At 36.2% G+C, this 21,734-nt stretch overlaps 1 protein-coding gene across 1 annotated transcript in view; it reads right to left on the bottom strand.

The window, feature by feature from the left end:
- Positions 1–21,734, bottom strand: part of TMTC2 (transmembrane O-mannosyltransferase targeting cadherins 2) — a 397,388-nt gene that overhangs the window by 104,074 nt on the left and 271,580 nt on the right. Inside the window, exon 8 of the mRNA XM_015083452.3 lies at positions 21,076–21,197. Coding sequence (XP_014938938.2) covers positions 21,076–21,197 — 122 coding nt within the window. The remainder of the gene's footprint in view (positions 1–21,075; positions 21,198–21,734) is intronic.

The following is a 21,734-nucleotide window of genomic DNA, read 5'->3' as shown; positions in this document are numbered from 1 at the left end:
TAGAACTTTTTTTGGTTCAAAGGTAAGTCATGGAAGTAGATGATTCTTTTCCAAGTATTTTAAATAGTATTCTGGTAACACACCCACATGAAGAACTCTGTGATTCAAAATACTGTTATCAACCAAATTGTTCCTTGTTCTGAAATGTCTTAGAATGTCATAGGCAAAATTTACCTTTTGAGTTCAGAGAATTTGAAGAAAAGACAAAACAGGGAGAATACCAAAGCTCAAAACTGAAGTAAAAATAACTTATGACCACTTTTGATAAAACTGGGAAACCCATATAAATACTGGTGACAGTTTAAGACTACATTTCCCCTCATCCAGAAATAAGTATTTTCCAGAAAGTCCACTTTCTCTTTGAAATCCTGGCATGACTTGACAAGCTCAGGTTGGTATTTGGCGTGGTTCAATCTGCTACCAATGTTAGAATAATAAGATAGTAGGAGAATTATAATTGAATCTTACGATTTCAATATTCAGATACCTGGTATCTGATGGAAGCAAAATTTTAGTTGATCAAAATACAATTCTATTCATACCTGTCCTATTATTTCACACTACTTTTTCAAAGTAAATGGCTATAGATTTCCATGTTAATATTTCAGTTTTTTTATGTTTATTTATTTTTGAGACAGAGCATGAGCAGGGGAGAGGCAGAGAGAGGGAGACACAGAATCCAAAGCAGGCTCCAGGCTCTGAGCTGTCAGCACAGAACCCGACATGGGGCTCGAACCTATGAACTGTGAGATCATGCTCTGAGCCCAAGTCAGACGCTCAACTGACTGAGCCACCCAGGCACCCCAATATTTCTTTGTTTTTAAAAACAAGCAATGAGGGGAACCTGGGTGGCTCAGTCAGTTGAGCGTCCGACTTCGGCTCAGGTCATGATCTTGCGGTTTGTGAGTTCAAATCCCACGTTGGGCTCTGTGCTGACAGCTTGGAGGCTGGAGCCTGCTTCAGATTCTGTGTCTCCCTCTCATTCTGCCACTCCCCTGTTCATTCTCTCTCTCTCTCTCTCTCTGTCTCAAAAATAAATAAACATTAAAAAAAATTTTAAACAAGCAATGAAATAAGACGTCCTGGATAGGCAATGGATAGGAAAGTAATAGGAAGTACAGAAAATACCCATAGAAGACATTATTTTCAGCAGATAGCTTTGGTCCTGAAGGATAAGCAAGAAACAGAGTAGAAAACGTAGTTCGGGTTGTTGTTTGACTAACGAGATTAATGATCAAACGAAGTTAGAGGAGCAGGAAAACTATAAACTATGTGCCTATACAAGGGGCACTTAAAATAAATCACATTTCTTTAATGTTTTATATGATAGGTACATATTTTTCTTTCAGGGATAGTGACTATTTTCAATGTTGGTGGCTTATAAGAATAATACAAATCCATTCATTTTACAGATATTTGGATACCTACAATAACATTTTTAAAAATTCCTCATGAGGCACCTGGGTGGCTTAGCTGGTTGAACTTCTAAGTTCAGGTCAGGTCACGATCTATTGCATGGTTCATGAGTTCAAGTCCTACATTGGGCTTTGCACTGACAGTGTGGAGCCTGCTTCAGATTCTCTGTCAGCTTCTCTCTTTGCTCCTCGCCTGCTCACTTTCTCTCTCTCCCTCCTCTCTCTCTCTCTCTCAAAAATAAGCAAACATTAAAAAAAAAATAAAATTAAGCCCTTAGAGTTCTAAATAAAGATTAACTTTTAAAAGTTTTTAAATGTTTAATTATTTTTGAGAGAGAGCACGTGTGCCCATGAGAAGATGAGGGGCTGAGAGAGAGGGAGCGGGAGGTTTTACACCGCAAACAGCAGAGAGCCTGACACTCGAACTCTCAAGCCATGAGATCATGACCTGAGCCAAAGTTGGATGCTCACCTAGGAGTCCCTTAAATAAAGATTTCTCAAATAAGACATTTAATACAGTAGTTATTTTAATATTTGTTCCAAATTGAGTGAGATTATGTTAATTGGAAGTTATTACTTTCTAAGATCACAAATGAACTTCATGAGGCGCCTGGGTGGCTCAGTCGGTTAAGCCTCGGACTTCGGCTCAGGTCATGATCTCCCAGTTTGTGAGTTCGAGCCTCATGTCGGGTTCTGTGCTGACAGCTCAGAGCCTGGAGCCTGCTTCGGATCCTGTGTCTCCCCCTCACTCTGCCCCTCCTCAGCACTTGTTCTGTCTCTCTGTCTCTCTCAGTAATAAACATTAAAAAAAAATTTTTTTAAATAAATGAACAAACTGAGGGTTACTGGAGGGGTTGTAGGAGGGGGATGGGCTAAATGGGTAAGGAGCACTAAGGGATCTACCCCTGAAATCACTGTTGCACTACATACTAACTAATTTGGATGTATATTTAAAAAAATAAAAAATAAAATTAAAAAAAAACAGGAAAAAAATGAACTTCAGCAAAACTATAGCAAAAGCATAAAAAGAAAAGCTTGCTTCTCCTATAATCGCCATTAGTGTAAATTCAATTTAATCACTTTCAGTAGGGAATTGTTCATATTGCTCACCATCCTATCAAACTGATATGTCAAGCTGATTCTTCAAGTAAAATATATAAATATTATGATAATTTCTATAAAAGATAATACTATTCCTGGCTGCCATACATTGTACTTAAAAAAAAAAAAAAAAAAAAGAACAGGGGATTATCTGTATTCTGTTACACCTGTCAGAAGAACACATATTCATTATCATCACGACACTGTTCACGAAATTCTACAAGTTCCCTCTGAAATGAGTGATATATAAGCACTTAGCTGAGATTAGATTTTAAGGCTATCAGAGCAAAATATGTATCCAGAAGATCACATTCCACTATGTTATCAAATGGAACAAAAAGAATATATTAAATTTTGCATTTTTTCATTCCCATCTTTCAATAATGATCAAGATCTATATTCATAGGAATACTGTAGTGTTTTTACTGAGACAAAAGGAAGAAAAATTATTTTATATGACAAAAGATTGTTTTCCATCTATTTGACCCTTTAAATTCACTCTTTAATCCCTTTTTAATGTTGAGGATCTTTGACATTTTTAAGCAACAGAATGAAACAAAAAATATAAATTCTCATACTTTTTACTTACTTTAACCTACTTCAACCATCAAGTTTTTCCTTTATAATTACTTATATAAACCACACTGTTGCCATTTATCCTTTCAAATTTTTATTCTTCCTTCTTTTGCCTTTTCTTCCACCATGCAACACTGAAAAAACTTATTTATTCAACAGTTATTGCTGTACAAAATCCTCCCTTAGCATCTTAAAAAATAAGAAAGCCTGAACTGATGCCCTAATGTAGCTGTCATTCTAGTGGGGAAGACAGACAGGAAAGTAGTTAACAAGAATAGAAGGTGATGGACCTACTATCATGGGAACACAGCTAACGGAAGAATTGAGTTGATAGGAAAGGGTCGTAATGTGCAGTCAGTGCTTTGCCCTGACAGAACGTGTGTCTGAACCCTGTTTCAGAGTCATTTTATTTACATTCATTCAATAAGTATTTATTGAATAACCATATGCCAAACACCAAGCCAGTAAGAGTAATGAAGAGACAGAGTCCCTACTCTGCCTAAAAAACAAACAAAACATATAATAGTAATATATCAGTATTTATTAGATATTCATGTACTCATGCAATAAAAACTCTGGAAGAGAACCACTAAGGCTGTCTGGAAGATTCTATTTTATGAAAGGCAGTGTTAAAGTCGAGACTGGATGGATGGGTAGGACTTTGCCAACTGGAGACAGGAAAAAGATATCCCAGGCTACAGCAGCAGTGTATTTGGGAAAGACAAAGAATGAACAGATGTAACACACTTAAGGAGTTATCAGAAGTTTAATATTGTAGGGGTAATGGCTGATGAGGCCCAACAAGAAAGGCAGCAGCCAAATAATAAACAATGTTCTACGTCACACAAAGACATAAAGATTTTACTGAATAAGAGTTATTCTATTGTTCTTTCTGCTAATGGTTACCATTTACTGAGTCCTTATAACATGCATGAGATTCAGTGTTCTAAATGCTTTTATATATTCATATAGACTCATTTAACTTTTTAAAAATTTTTTTTTGTTTATTTTTGACAGACAGAGAGAGACAGAGCATGAGCTGGGGAGGGGCAGAGAGAGAGGGAGACACAGAATCTGAAGCAGGCTCCAGGCTCTGAGCTGTCAGCACAGAGACCGACACGGGGCTCAAACTCACAAACCGCGAGATCATGGCCTGAGCTGAAGTCGGACGCTTAACCGACTGAGCCACCCAGGCGCCCCATAGACTCATTTAACTTCTGACCAACCTCTCAACAAGGAAATCTTTTTGCTTTCATTATACATATAAGTAGAATGAGATACCAAGAAGTTAAATAACTTGACCAAGATCACAGAACTAGTAAGTGGTAGAATACTCCACGTGATCCAGAGTCAGTATTCATAGAAGTGCATCCACTCTAATGTGATGGAGTGGTAACGGAGAAGAGAGGCAAGCTTCATCTTCAAATAAATTTTTCTAAATATCTGTTTCTATAATTTTGAAATATTAAGAAAATATCTACTGAGTATTTGCTACATACACTATACCATAGGAAAACAAAAATATATAACACATCCCATAACAACCTGTGATTCCCAATATACTCACACATAGATATAGATATGGACTCAGAATGAGATAAAGAAACAGAACAGACACAGAGAGAGTCTTAGCTGAGATCTGCTTATCAGACACAGAAGCCCCTGGAACCATAAACTGGTAGGCACACTTAATTTTGAAGACTTACTGGAGGCTGAGTGTGAACTAGCTTGCAAGTGAGAGATTCCCAAAGGTCACAGTCCTTGATGGGCTACCAACCTTTCATGGTCTTTAACTCCAGGAACCCGATGCGGTTTGCATACTGAAGAACCAAAAAAGATCCTCTCCTGTGAGGGCAGGGGAAGGAGAGTAATCCTTGTGAAATACACCCAGAGCCTTCTCATTAACAAAAGCCTTGCTGTCCAGAGTGAGAGATTTTACCAGAGCCTTTTCCAAGAGCTGTGGAGGAAGGGCACTCTTCTTATTCATATTCTTCCCCACTTTTTGTTTCATGGGAAGTGGTGAAAGGGGAGTAGCTACATAAGCAGAGAAACTTGTGAAGGTCATGGGACAGAGACATGGGCCAAATGAAAGACTGAGATTTAATTGAATGATTACACAACACCGCCCCCGCATCTTATCTTACCACCATCACAAAAGGGCTCTAGTACAATAATACTGGATTATGCGTGAAATGCGGCAAGGCACAGAGTCTGTCATAGAAATGGTACTAAAGATAGCCTAACACCAATAGAAAAGATAAAAAAAGCAAGGACCTGAGAAAAATGTAAAGCCTCCAGTTCCAACAGCTAAGAAAATACTAAACTATGCTGAACTACTAGCTAGATTAACATAAATCCTCACATTAGAGGCCTATTAATTTGAATTCCCATTACAAATTCAACATGTCTGGCATTCACCAAAAAAAAAAAAAAAAAAGACAAGGCATGCCAAAAGGAAAGAAAAACACAGTCTGAAAAGACAAAGCAAGCGTCAGAACCAGACTCAGATGTTAGAATATGAAACAGATGGAATTGTCAGAAAGGGAACTTAAAATAACTATGATTAATATGTTAACAACTCTAATGGAAAAAGTAGACAACATGCAAGAACAGATGCATAACATAAGCAAAGAGAAAGAAATTCTAAGAAAGAATTAAAAGGAGATGCTAGAAATCATAACAGAAATGGAGAATACATTTGAGATCAGTCAGCACAGCCAAGGAAAGAATCAATTAGTTCGAGGATAGGTCAACATAAACCTCTGAAACTGAAATGCATCACCGCATGAAAATGGATGAAAAGTATACAAGGACTGTGGGAAAACTTCAAAATATGTAACATATGAGTAACAGCAATATCAAAAAGGGAAGAAAGAGAACAGAGCTGAAGAAATATTGAAAATAATAATGATGAAGAACTTTCCAAAATTAATGACAGACACCAAACCACAGATTCAGAAAACTCAGAGAATACTGAGCAAGATGAATTCCAAAATTAATAAGTGTTGGTACATTATATCCAAACTGTGGAAAACCGAAGACAAAGAGAAAATCTTGAAAGAAGTCAGGGAAGAAAACACACACATAAACACTTTACATATGGAGAAACTAAATTAAGAATTACATTGGCCTTCTCATCAGAAACCATCAAGTAAGAATAGAGTGAAATATTCAAAATGTTGAGAGAAAAAGAAACCACAAACCTAGAATTTTATATTCCGTAAAATTATCCTTATAAAGTGAAGTAGAAATACGTTCTAGGCAAAACCCAAAGGAATTCACATGCTCATCTAAATTGATACAGGAAAAGCATTTCACAAAATTCAATACCCTTTCATGATAAAAATACTCAAAAAACTAGTAAGAAAAAAATAAATCAAGATAATGGTCATATGTGAAACATTCATAGCTAACATCACCCTCAACAGTGAAAAACAGAGCTTTTCCTCTAAGATCAGGGAAAAGACAAGGATGCCCACTCTGACCATTTTTATTCAACATAGTAGTTGAATTGGAAGCCTTTGCCAGAACAATTAGGTAAGAAAAATTAAAAACAAACAACAACAACAACAAAAACAAAAAACAAAAACAGGGATCCAAAATGTAAAGAAAAAGGTAAACTATCTGTGTTAGCAAATTACATGATTTTATATGCAGGAAACACTAGACTCCAACAAAAACTGTGAGAACTAACACATTCAGGTAAGTTGCAGGATACAAAATTAACACGCAAAAATCAGATGTCTTTTATTTTTTTAATTTTTTTATTGCCTTTTCATTTTATTTTGAGAGAGAGAGAGCATGTGTGAGCACAAGCAGGGGAAGGTCAGAGGGAAAGGGAGCAGGAGAATCTTAAGCAGGCTCCATGCTCGGCACAGAGCCCAAGGTAAGGCTGGATCTCTGACTGAGTGACCCTGGTGCCCCAGGTGTCTTTTTATATGCTAATGATAAATAACCCCCAAATAAAACTAAGAACACAATCCCATTTACAACAGCATCTAAAAGAACACTTAGGAATAAACTTCACGTAGGAAGGAAAAGCCTTGGACACTAAACACTACAAAATATTGGTGAAATTAATTAAAGAAAACAGAAATAAAGGAAAGCCATTTTGCATCCATGGCTTAGAACACTTAATACTGTTGATCTTATTAAAATGTCCATACTACCCAACACAATCTTCAGATTCAATGCAACCCCGATCAAACCCCAAATGGCAGTTTTTTTGGGGGGGGCAGGGAGAAAAAAAAAAAACTTCCTAAAATTTATTTGAAATCTCAAAGATCCCCAAATAGGCAAAACAATCTTGACATAGACAAACAAAGCTACAGACCTCAGACTTCCTGATTTTAAAATATATTAAAAAGCTACAATAATAAAAACTGTGGGCATGGGCATAAAGATAGGCCTATAGACAGTGGAACAAAAATGAGAGCCCAGAAATAAACCCTGATGTATATGGCCAAAGCTATGCAATTGAAGAAAGGATATTCTCTTCAACAAATGGTGGGGGTGGGGGGAACTGGATATCCATGTGCAAAACAAAGAATTTAGATTCTTACCTTCCACCATATACAAAAATTAACTCAAAATGGATTAAAAACCTAAACATAAGACTTGAAACTATAAAATTTGTAGAATAAAACTTAAGAGAAAAGCTTTATGACAGTGGATTCGGCAAGAATTTCTTGGATATGACACCAAAAGAACAGGCAACAAAAGTAAAAATAGACAAACGGGACCGTATCAAATTTAAACAACTTCTGTGTGGCTAAAGAAAAAATTAACAAAATGAAAAGGCATCCTGTGAAATGGGAGAAAATATCTGCAAACCATATATCTGATAAGGGGATAATATCAAGAATATATAAATAACTCCTCTAAGTCATCAACACCAACAGCCAAAAACAATCTGATTAAAAATGGGCAAAGGACTTGGATAGACATTGCTCTAAGGAAGGGAAACAAATATCCAACAAGCATATAAAAAGACACCCAACATCACTAATCATTACAGAAATGCCAATCATAACCTCAGTAAGATGTTACTTCACACCTATTAGGTTGGCCACTATAGAAAAAAAACAAAACAAAACAAAACAGAAAATAACAAGTGTTAATGAGAATGTAGAGAAGCTGGAAGCCTTGTATACTCTTAGTGGGAATGCAAAATGGTACAGCTGCTATGGAAAACAGTTACAGAGGTTCCTCAAAAATAGAATTATCACATGATCCAGCAATCTCACTTGTGGCTTTATATCCAAAAACATTGAAAATAGGATCTTTTTTTTTAATGTTTGTTTATTTTTGAGAGAAAGAGAGCAAGCAGTAGAGGGGCAGAAAGAGGGGGACAGAGGATCCAAAGCAGGCTCTGTGCTGATAGCAGTGAGCTCAATGTGAGGCTTGAACTCGGGAACCAGGAGATCATGACCTGAACTGAAGCTGGACACTCAACCAATAGAGCCAATCAGGTGCGCCAGAAACAGGATCTTGAAATGCTATGTCCACACCCATGTTCATTGCAGCATTACTCGCAGCAGCTACGTGGCGGAAGTAACCTGAGTGACTACTGGAAGATGAATAGAAACCACAGAAAACGTGGTATATACACACAATGCAACAGTATCCAGCCTTAAAAAGGAAGGAAATCCTGTCATATGCTACAAAATGGTTGACCGTTGGGGACAATTATGTTTGTGTTTTTTTTTTAATTTTTTTTAACGTTTAATGTTTATGATGGTAATTTTATGTTATGTGTTTTTTGTAAGATTTGTTTTCTTGTTTGTTTGTTTATTTATTCATTTAGTGTGAGGGGGTGTATGAGCAGAGGAGGGGCAGAGAGAGGGGGACAGAGGATCTGAAGCAGGCTCTGTGCTGACATCAGGAAGCCTGATGCAAGGCTCAAACTCACGAACCATAAGATCATAACCTGAGCCAAAGTTGGACACTCAACCAACTGAGCCACTCAGGAGTCCCTGTTATGGGGATTTTTAAACCACAAAAACAAACAAAAAACACATGGTGGAAAAAAAGTAGAGAAGGAAGAAAAAGAAGCCTCTGACAACAAATAAAAAACTGTAACAAACATGGCTAACATTAATTCAAATATATCAATAATCACTCAAAGTGTGAATGGTCTAGATATACCAATTAAAAAATAGAGACTGAAAGTAAATAATAATAATAATAATAATAATAATAATAATAATAATAAAAAGAGCCCAATTATACATTGTCTATAAAAAACCCACTTTAAATATAAAGACTGATAAGTAAAGCAAAGGGACAAATAAAAAACATACTAACACTAATCAAATAAAGTTCGAATATTACTTTCAGACAAAGAAGACCTCAGAACAAGGAAAATTATTACACGTAAAGAGGGGCCTAATTAGGAGGTCAGGGGATACCAGGATGGAATACAGAATGTGACAGAAGAATCATAATATATGAAAAATACATGAAATAAGCTCATTGAATAGGGTGAGGAACCAAAGTGCTAATCTATGTTAAGTTTGGAAATTATTTAAGTGTATACAACAGAAGGCGAAAGAAATTATACATAAGAACAGTCCTCTAGGTGTTAAAGCTTTTTCCCATGGCAGTACAGGTGAACAATTCTAAAACAACTATACATGAATAGCAGAGTATGAACAATTAAGAAAATGTACGGTGCATGGGGGAAGCCAGATTTCTCTTTGTTGGAATGTGAAGTTACACATATCTATAATACATATTCTATAATAACTGTATCTGTATTAAAATAAATGCAAGTACATACTTATGCCTTCATCTCTAATCATAACTCTAGTCTCCTCCTCTTCTTTATTTGTAACTTCCTATTCCAACAAAGAGGAACCTTTGTTCCACCCCTGAGAGAGCCCACATGTAACAGCACCCCAGTAGCAAGCAATAAGTACACCTAAGAATCTAGTTCATGGTTTCTAAACCATTCTCCAATAAAGAGAACGCTCCTTCCAAGGGCTCCTTGGAAAAATGTCTGACTCTCAGACTTCAACAGTAAATATAGAAGATGAACCCGGAGCATGTTTTAGTGACAGAAAATAAGAAAGTTCCCAAAGGTAAACAGACACACCCACCCATACCCACACAATGATGGAGGTATGTCAAGGGGATATATCAGCCTTTGAGAGAGCTCCCATTGGTCAAAGCTGGGCAACAGAACTAATCTGAGCAACAAAATAAATAAAGTAGTATTGTGTTATAATCCAATGCATAAACTAAATATTTCTGAGTCCACTCTAATATACATAAAATTTTGAATGGATAATTGGGGAGAGGAGACAAATCTCCCATGCAGAAGAATTCCAAGTAATTTATGCAGAGATTCTGTCCTCAAGGACAGGGAGCATAGCTCCCCTCTCCTTAAACATGGATCACACACAGTGACTTCCTTTCAAAGACTACAATATTGAAAGAGAAGGGGGAAATATCTTGACACTGGAGCGATATGATAAAAATACCTCAAGCCAGGTTATCAAAGTTAATATAAACAGTGATAAGTCTTACTGATAATACATAAATAACCTTGACTTGATATGATGAGAAGGACACTTTATCTCTGTGGTCTTCCTCCTCAAAACCAGTAACTCCAGTCTAATAACAAAACATCTGCCAAAGACCCACTGAGGAACATTCTACAAAATGTACGACCATTACTCCTCAAAAACAAGTTAAGACTGAGAAACTTGGTCAGATGGAGCTAAGGAGACAAGGCAACGAAATGAAATGTGGGATCTTGGAATAGCAAAAGAACAGCAAAGAAAAAGTGAACATACCTGAAAAAAATATAAACTTTATTTAATAATCACATATGAATACTGGCTCATTAATCGTGATAAATGTGTCATACTAATACACAATGTTAACAGAGAAAGTTGGTTCAAGCGCATACTGGAACTCTCTGTACTAACCTCACAATAATTCTGTAATCTAAAACTATTCTCAAAGTGTTTACTTAAAAATTAATTTCTTAAAAATCTATGTAAAAGCTACAAAATTTTAGCCTTTGGTTTATTTGACTTGAAAATACATAGGTATTTGTTAAAACATTCTCTTTTCCTATATGCTTTGAACAGTTTGTAACAACAGCAAACTCATAAGATAAAAATCTTTTAAAATACTTGTTATGAACAAGCAGTTATGAACTGCTAAATAAGAGGATGAGAATATTCCAGGCAAAGAAAAAACTCAAGCAAAATCGTAACTATTGCCTCTGATGGACTACTCTTTAGAGGATATAAGCATAAGCTTTTAGTACTGGTATTACAGGAAAAGACCTTAAAAACTGCCATGATCAATTGCTCTTTCTATTTCAGAAATAAAAACAATTAAAAGTAATTTATATCTAGTTGCAAATTAATAAAGTGAATTTCCTCTTTCAAAATATTAGCTGAAATTTAATGAGCATAAAAAACAAAGTTATTTTGTTCTACCTGTATTCTGGAGAGGCCATACACATCCTCATCACATTATAACATTAGCAACTGTAGTTCAACTTATTATGGATTTAAATTAATTTAGACAAAGGGCTATTTTTAGAGTAGTCCTAGCCCCAGTATGAATAAACTTTTACTTCCAAAATGCTGACCTTGGTGGCACCTCCATCCTGATTTCTGGAACTTTCCCACTAACTATTGCTGTTTCATCTCAAGACATAAACTAGAACAAACTATGTACTATATAATGTCTTCAGGTTCTATTTCCCAGGGATAAATTTTCCGGGCAGACCATTATATCTGACAACTACACTACCTATTTCTCCATTACCTGACATCATAATACATATAATGCACGGTCCGTGCCCATCTTAAATCCACTGCCACATAGTTAATATCCAACTTACCAAAGGGTCCTATTTATGCACGAATCCTGCATGTTGAGGTCTTCCACCTATGGTATCATTATTACAATGAACATGAATTACAGTGAGCCCTCAAGAATGTATCTTGTCACTTTTGACCAAGAGCCTCAATTATACCTCAGAAATGAGAGTCCTGCAATGTTAAGCCTTTGGAAAGAATTATGCTTTCCACTAAGAGAAGAAATAAATTCCTAGGTAGGTAAATCTCAGGTGTTCTGGCTCCAACTCAATGTTCTACCAGGTAAAGGTCAGCAGTCTACTATACTCAAGTGTCCCGCACTGTCCTCCCTTTCAGTTGGCCGTGCAGTGTTTCCTTGTTCACAACCTAAAACATGAAACTATATACCATGTATGGCATGCCATACATCATATATACCCTATTCAAATTAAAATGTTAAACCTCACTACCACTGTTTCCCTTTTACTTTACATAGATACCTAAATCCATTTCACAATTACCCCTGTTAAAACCCTTTTTTTTTTTAATTTAACAATATAGAGAGAGATTACCTTTTCACTTCAGAGCTGCATTACAAGAAAACCTAAAAACTGAGTGGAGGTTTGTTTTAAGAATAATTTTTTGTGCATTTGGAAGTTAGACATTTATGCACTTGAGGCACTGTAATGTGCAAGTTTTATCATAATAAACAAAGGCTCAAGAGCAATTTAAATAGAACAGCCTTCAGAAAAACCTAGGGGTGGTATAATCCAATAGAGTTTGGACACTGATCTTGATTTAGCCTCTGTGAATGTCAGCTTCCTCATTCTACATAGTGGGTATCTAGATATGGGATTGCATGAGGAAGTATTGGAATAGCATATACAAAATGTCTAGTTCATTGCATGATAACGAGTATCAATAAATATCAATAATTGCAGGACGCATTCCTTGAGTGTAATATGGGTAAATATAAGGGAAAATGACAAAAACGATACAGATTTGTGAACATGTTCCTAGTGAGGCTGGTTTGAACCTATTTAGGAGGCTGCAGAGATGAAAACTTTCACATTTGAGAACAGATGTGGCCTCCTTTATATGTGTGTAGGTGTGTGAATATATACGTCCATATCCAGATGCCATAGAGAAAAGAAAAAGGCAATCTCCTTTTATAAAAGTATTGATTCAACTACTTAGGAGAAAAGACACTTGCTTTTGAAAAATACATGTTGTGTGGACCACCTTTCCTAAAGGTAAATATAGGCTTACACCAAGATATGTTTTTTAACAAGGAAAGATACTCAAATTTTCTATTAGAAAAAGAAATCAAGTGATGAAAATGTAAAACATAAAACAGAAAGGGTTTAACTCACATTAAAATGTTTTCATGCCTTATTACATAAGGGAAGAGAGCGTCAAAGAATAACAAGTTGATAGTCATTAAGTAGAATATGTGTGGTATAATACATCAATGGGGCTCATTTAAAAAATTAAAGAACTGTAAAATGGAAGAATAATACCTACCAAGTTGTGTGGAATCCCATTCCTATAATAAAAATGAAGGAGTAAGCGAGTAAGATTAAGGTACATACCTCACTGTCCCTTCTGAAACAAAAGCCATGACAAATGCCATAAGCATGGTAGCCCATAGCTAAAGTACTTGTCAGTGGCATTATTATGAATTTCTTGAGAATTCATTGAAAGAATTCTCACTGAGACCTTCCTGAGGTGAAGGAAGTGCCCTGCTGGTCACTGTATCCCCAATGTTTACTATAGAGCATGAAATGAAGTTCAGCCTCAGAAAATGAGTGTTAAATGCAGGTTTTTATAAAGGATTTTTTTAGACTCCTGCAAGAAAGCCAAGCTATATTTAAGGGAAATACCACTTCCACATCTCCATCACTCCAATAATGTGGCATACCAGAGTACCGGGGGATTATGAGGTCTATGCCTGCTGGGTTATTGAAATTGCACTAGATGATAACTATAGACCAAACACAGAAACCAAATCAACAAAATCACAACGAAATGTGAGTTGGTTTAAAAGCAATATAACCTTACTTACCCCTAAATAAAAAGCTAACTGTTTTTTTTTTTTTTCAAACACAGCAGCATGTATATGTAAATATAAAGCAGCTGGACTTATTTCATGTGACCTATAATGCCTGAGGACTTGATCATTTTAATTTTTAAGATTCCTAAGACAATGTGGCCAATGAAAATCTAACAATGACTTCTACTAACTGACATACAAGAGCAAAATAAAAGAAGCCTAGAATATCTGGAGATGCCCTGGATTCCTGTGTCAGTCACAATAAGTAATTATAAGATTGATTGTAGATAACAAAATGTGTATCTTGAAGTGAGTGGGTGGTTTCTAAAAAAACAACCAGATTCATTATGCTTCAGAGTAAAAATAATACAATACCTGTATTATTTCCAGAATTCTAAAGCACGTTTCAGTGAAGTAACTTCATATAAAATACTTAGCCGAACCCTGTACTGAATTAAACTTTCTTCTACATTTCATTCAATATCTCGGATGCATGGTACATGTGATATCATGCCTTCTCTTTTCATAGGATAAATTTTGCAACTTGAACATACCCATAATAATTATTCGGTCAGAGTTACAGGGAATTTTTGTCCCCCTCTCCCTCCTGTCTAAACATGGCCGTGCAGTGACCATAATGAAGCACCCGAATGCTAGTTAATATACAAAATGGGAAGAACTTTGCAAAGAGGACCAAATGAAAGAAAATAATCTAGGGTCTAAACAGCAATAATTATTACAAAAGACCCAGGGAAACATACAGCACTGTACTTCCACACAGACTACATCGACACCACCTTAGCCTGGGGTTGGAACTTTACAATGGAACCTCAAGTACTTTCACAACTGGAGTTTTATGTAGCCCAATTAACTCTGGCTAGACACAGAAGTCTGGCTCAGGGCTTCCATGCAGTAGCCAAAATAAAGGTTTTCTGTATCAAGAATTACTGTCAGTCTCCCATATCCTTCCTTCTCTCTTACTTACCCAAACCTGGAAAATAAGCTAACAGCCAAGGAACTTTTACTACAATTTAAGTCAATATTAATTTTACTGGCTCACAAAAACCGCAAAATATTTGCCTTAAATAAATTGAACAGGACAAAAAGAGAGGAAGACCAAAGAAACACAAAGTGAGGATGTGCACACAAATAGAGAACACACAGCTTTAGAAACAACTATAAAATCATCTGAAATACCCAAATAATGGAAATGTTATTCCTTCCTTTCCTCTCTTAATGCATGCCCAATTTTAAATTCATGGCATTAGCCCTAGGTAACAAAGTTCAAACAAGGAATAAATCAAAATTTTAAAGAGAGCTCGTGTTTAGTATTTTAATTGGACATGACATTGGTATGAAAGTTCCATATATTTTAAAGAGAATGTCACCCGGGCCCAACTATATTTAAACACAGAGGGTACCAGTGACCCTAAGGCAGAACTATTCCATAGGGTATGCTGGAAAATTTGTATTCTAGTTTTCACGTAGGACCTAAAAGTGCCAATAGCCAAAAACAGAAGTCTTAAGTTCATGACTTATGATGCCTAGTAATAAAAATGTATTTAAGGTGATGTCTAAGAATAAGTTATAAAAAGTGGGAGAGATAAAGTACTGACTGACTTTTAGAATATCCAATCAGGTATAACAAGCTAAATTAAACAAAACTTCCACTTTTAAAATTATTTAATACAAAGTGAAAATTAATGATGTTTAATTCAGAAAACCTTAAGGTTGTACCCAATTCTACTATTTAGTAGTGAAGTTTTTCTTGAAGATGTTGCTTAATTCTTTGAAGCTCAGTTATCTCATTTATAAAAAGAGGATAATAATCATTATAAAGCTTCACAAAATAACACGCCAATCACAGGCACTCAAGAGATATACACCCCTCTTGTGCCCACCTCCCCTTCTGGGCTTTTGAAAGATTACATTGTGTCCACCGTATAATCATGCTACTGCTCATTCATTTATTCAGTACATATCATTGGAGTCATAGTGATGCCTAGCATGGAGTAGTAAGTTTCGATACATTTGCTGACTAAATGAAGGGATTAATGAGGAAACAAGGATCAGAGCAGGAAAGCAGAAATATTAAAAAGTCATGCACCCAGGGGTGCCTGGGTGGCTCAGTGGATTGAGCATCCGACTTTGTCTCAGGTCATGATCTCATAGCTCATGAGTTTGAGCCCGAGTCGGGCTCTGTGCTGACAGCTCAGAGCCTGGAGCTTGCTTAGCATTCTGTATCTCCCTCTCTCTCTCTGCTCTTCTCCCACTTTGTCTCTCTCTCTCAAAACTAAATAAAAACATTAAAAAAAAAAAAAAAAGTCATGCACCCAGCCCTTAAATAACTTAAAAACTGAAATGTACAGGGATAGTTACCAAGATATGAAATGCCACCTACTGAAGAGATCAAGAAGGTAAGTGAAAACTTAGTTCCTCCTCCATGTGTAAGGTCAAAAGACCAAGATTTATGTCTGCTCTTCAATCTGGGAGATGCTACTATAAGAGATACTGAAACCAGTGCTATGAAAATACGAAGAAAGAAAAAAATTAACTGCTTGAAAGACTCAGGAAAGACTTCATATAAGAAGTAATATTTAAGTGGAGAGGCAGAGACAAAGGACATTTTTCAGGGGAACAAAAAAGGATTTGATCTATGGAATTTGTCAAAGCATTCTGGGAAACTCAAAATCACTTTGAACTTTCCTAAATACCACAAATACTACAAATTCTTAAACGTTTGTATGAAAAAACATACTGGTGGTAATAAAACCACTGTAAATAATTTTTTTCTGATTTCTCTTATAAAAATATAAATCTTATATAAAATCTCACTGTATGGTCTAAGTCTGATTTAGCTGTGTGTCATTTTTACATATTTTGCTCGTGGTCAGTTTTGACCAAACAGTAAAACACCACCCACCTTATTTTTTTCTCTTCTCTTGAGACTAATAGCCAATTCCATTTTATAATATCTTATATTTAAAGCATTCAGAAGTCAAAATGTGTGGCATTTTCCACTTCGCAAACTCCATGTTAAGTCAATGGCATATAACCAGGCTAAAAAACCCTAAATTAGACAAAGACCATCCATTGGGATAAGAAATTTGCCAAATCTCATAATTCAAAAAGAAGCTGTTAAAGATGGTTGTGGGATTTTTGGCACTGTGATTTTAAGCCTTTCCATAATAAGGCTTGTATTTCATCTAATCAGCTAGTCGGAAACTATAAAAATTTTGTTGGTGGGGGGGAATTAAAATTTGGATTGTAATACACGAGTCTTTCCTTCCCTTCCATATGTTTCAGTAAATTAAAACTTCTAAATCTTGTTTTTATAAAAAAATGCCTTCTAAAAAATAAAGCAGCCTGTAAAATCATATTTTTGGTACAGGAAACTTAAAATATACTCATGCTTGAAAAGAAGAAGAAAAAAAGAACACATGGTTTCTATATCCAAAGCAGTGTTACGGTCTAGGTATATTCAGAATTAAGTACATTTGAGCTTTCATCTTTTTTCTCTTTACTAAATGACTTTTTTAAAAAATCGGGCATCTTAAACTTTTTAGGTATTTTTTGAAGGTAATCCTTTATCAATTTAATTAAAGATGTTTCCATCTGAATTCCATAAGAACATCTCAAAGACAGTAGTTGTGGCAAGAGGTATACATGATCTGTTCTCATGAGGAACTGTGTGAATTACCACCCTTAAGAATAGGAAATAAAAAGGTTTTTACAAGGTTAAAAAAAAATTACCAAATGATTAAACTCGACATGTTATGATCCTGTAAACATCAGAAATAGCAAATTATACTCTCCAACTCTGAGATATGTTCTCCTTTTCCTTTCTCTGTCCTTTCTCCATTGGGCCTTACTATTCTTTCATAATTTCTTCTTCCACGTTTTTTTATTTCTTCATCTTTGTTTGTATATGAAAAGATTTCCTTATCTTTATTCTCCATTCCTTCCTTCCTTCTTTGCTTCCTTTTCTTCTCCCTCCTTCCCTCCCTCCCTTCCTTCCTCCCTCCCTCCCTTCCTTCCTTCCTTCCTTCCTTCCTTCCTTCCTTCCTTCCTTTTGCAATCTCTATGCCCATGTGGGGTTCGAACTTATGACCCCGAAATCAATTCCCATGTTCTACTGACTGAGCCAGCCAGGTGCCTGTAGTCTCCTATCCTTTAAATGAAAGTTGTTTGTCCTCATATCTTTAATTTCTAAAAGCTCTTGTTGTTTTATTTTTTCTTCATTATTTATGTTTTTATAGCATCTTGCTTTTATAAAATGCTATGTTACTATCTCTAAGGATTTTTTAAAAAAATTTTCTTCTGTTTTCTCCATCTTCCTTCTCCTAATAATTTGCTTCAGTTCCAATCGCTTACATTCAAGGCTTCCTAAATATGAGTGATGGTTTTTGGTTGCCCACTGTTATTCAAAAGTTACTTAATAAAAGCTGAATGGAGTTCCTTAGGCATCAGTGTGCTTTGTAGACCGAGAAGATTCACTTTTGTGTATCTGGTTTGGGAGCTAGTCATTTATGGGTGACCTCCAAATGTAGGTATGTGGATTTCTGTTCCCTACAGTGTGCCACTTTCTCCAGGTAAGAATTCTACAATTTCTCAGGGGTGGGACAGGTGTGTGTGTGTGTGTGTGTGTGTGTGTGTGTGTGTGTGTGTGTGTGTGCATGTGCACATGTGTATGCGTTGCGGTGCTGGACAAGTATAACTCTGTGTTGCTGGTATTCTGCATGTGGTTGGGGAGGGGTACTAACAATCTGCGTACTTCAATGGAAGATACTGAGTCAATCTTTTCAGTCCTCTCTGCATTTCACCTTCAACTGTGCAAGCTATTCCTGCTTCATGAACCTGTCTTACTCAGCTGCTCCACTATAAACCTTCTTTTCCCTGCCTTGGAAGTGACTGCCTGGATGCTGGCATTGAACACTGGGGGAGAGACCTGATGGTTTTAGACACAGTTTACAACTGATTACCCCACTTAATAAAGGCTCCTTAACACTCTATTCTATGCCAGCCCCCTCCAAGTCTTGAGTCTCTCTGGCTTTCTTTTTGAGTATGTAAGATTTCTTTTCATTGTTACCCCATCCCAAAGCCTCTTCAGATGTTGGACTCTGTTCTCTTTCTTTCTGTCTCTCTCTTTCTTCCTTTCTTTCCTTCCAATTTTTTTTATGTTTATTTATTTTTGAGAGAGACAGAGTGTGAGCAGGGGAAGGGCAGAGAGAGAGGGAGACACAGAATCTGAAACAGGCTCCAGGCTTGGGCTGTCAGCACAGAGCCCGACATAGGGTTCAAACTCACAAACGGTGAGATCGTGACCTGAGTTGAAGTTGGATGCCTAACTCACTGAGACACCCAGCCGCCCCTGGTGGATTCTGTTCTGACAAATCAGTTGTAATACCTCTTTCCACTTTCTGACTTCCAAAAATCATCTTAAATTTCATCTCCCCATTTTGATTGTTCCTGTGAGGTTATTCCTTCTCAATATTTTATTCAGTATTATAAATATTTAGTATAATATTTAGGATTATTATTCTTTGTTTACCCACATGATCACATTTCTTTGTTCACATTCTTTTTGCAACGTAATCAGCAACTCCTTCTAGATTTAATTGTGTTCTTTTGAAGGACATCTTCAGTAATTTCTTCAGCAAGAGTTTCTAGTGGCCTGGTTTTAATTTAATTTCTTGGCCTAGGAATTTCACGACCATGCAAGTAAAGCAAATTCAAAACTCAAAGCCAGACAAAAGGAGGGCAGTAGTAAAAGTTCATTCCTTCTCCATCCAAATCCCATGCTGAGATAGGCAAACCTTCATGCTGCCTTCTTATAGCAGTATGCAAATTTACTCCAGATTATCCTTTCACAGAGGGTATGAATTTTCCTGCTTCATTTAGGTATCTAATCCCTGGCCGTTCACTGGTCCAAAGCTTTGTCTCTTACTCCAGCAAGAATGAAAACAAACAAAAAGCCCTTTCCCTCCAGTTGCCACAACTGGTAAACTACACCAGATTAGCTACCAGATCAGCCAACGGTTTTACTGTTCCGGCATTCGGTTACCCCTCACTTCTCGCCCTTAGGAAATTCTCTCACTACTTTTTGAACTCAGCTACGCATTGAGAGTTATCTGCTTTATTAAGGACACCTAGATATATTTTAGTGGGGTATTTTCTGGCACTTAGTCTGCCTGTACCATTTAAGCGTTTAGTCTACCATCTTCTGTAGAAAATAAAATATTATTACTTTTAAATAATTATAAGCTACCTTTCTATGAATTCACTTAGAAATTACTTTCCCGACCATCTGTCCTATGCTTTTCTAGGAGTCATTTATTTTTATTAATATTGAAGAGAGATTAGGTGATATAACTGCAACAACACAGACAATAGGTTGGGATAGGGATCAAAGGTTGGTCCGACTGCGTATTCTTAACTGGATAAGCTCAGAACATTTACTTATCTTGAACAATCCTCTACAGTGTAAAATAAGACGTCAACATTGCTTTGAAACACATGAAATTAGGATTTTTATAAATCACAATGGTAGAATTCCAGCAATTTCTTATGCTTCAAACTAACACCACTTTCATGAGAATGTGGCCTCCGAGACTGCTTGTCACATAGTGGGTGGCCAAACGATGGCTCCACTTCTCTTCTGGAATGATTTCCAATTAGTAGAAATTCCAGGTGACACTAATTCACACACATGCAAAGCATTACATAATGCTAGCTATTTGGAAAGAATCAGACTGAGTTCTACAGTGTAGCCAATGGGGGGCTAACAGTGGTTTGTAGAACATAATCTTCATACAAATATTGTTATTATGAGAAATCCATCATGTGATCCATATATGGGATTCACCATCTATATTTTTCCATTTAGTTACATCAAAGATCACGACATACCACATTTTAGCTATGGCAAACTCTACAGCCAAGCAAATACATTTGTCTATAGGTTCAATACAGAGTTCTAACTCAGTGTTACCATCACTACCTCCTAACAGTATGAGACAATCAGCTAAGAACCAATACCTTAAACTCTACCTTAGTCTGCATGGAGAAAACCAGCTTCTAAAGGGTGAGGAAGGAAGGTGTTACTTACTGTTAGAGCCAGCAGTTTCCCATAGGTCAGATGAGCAGGGATGTGGTCAGTCTTGGATCTCAATGATTCCATATACCAATGCTCTGCTTCAGGGAGTTTGCTTAATCGCATGTATGCTTCACCTGGGAAGAAAGTCATAAAGATCAACCTGAGGGCACAGCTTTCCAACAATGCAATAGTAGCACATCATCGTATTTATACTCTATGAAACTTCAGATGCTGTGGCAAGTACATTCACCCATTATCTCATTGGATTCCCCCAAAGTCACCATAATTTCCATTTCACATATATGAAAACTTGTATATGGAGAAATTAAGTGAAACGGTTAAATTCAAAACTTTAGTAACTAATAAAGCTTTGATTTTTTAACCTAATAACCTCGAACCCATAAGCATACACCCTTTGTCTTTTTCTTTTTCTTAAAGATAAGTTTGTTCTTTCTTATGTACAGTCAATTGTTCTGTTTTATTCACATTCATTTATTCCTTTAGAAATTCAAGCATTTATAGAATAACTACTAAGTAGAGAGAATTATGAGGACTTGGACAAAGAAGTTTAAGGTCCTTCCAAGATTTACAACATTGTAAGTTGTAAGTTGTAAGTTGTAAGTTGTAAATAAGATCAGTAGAAGGAGTCAAAAATATTTTGGATTAAGTAG

Source organism: Acinonyx jubatus, chromosome B4 (assembly GCF_027475565.1).
Source record: "Acinonyx jubatus isolate Ajub_Pintada_27869175 chromosome B4, VMU_Ajub_asm_v1.0, whole genome shotgun sequence".
NCBI lineage: Eukaryota > Metazoa > Chordata > Mammalia > Carnivora > Felidae > Acinonyx > Acinonyx jubatus.
The sequence above is the reverse complement of the archived record's forward strand: the minus strand, read 5'-3'. Positions and strand labels throughout refer to the sequence as shown.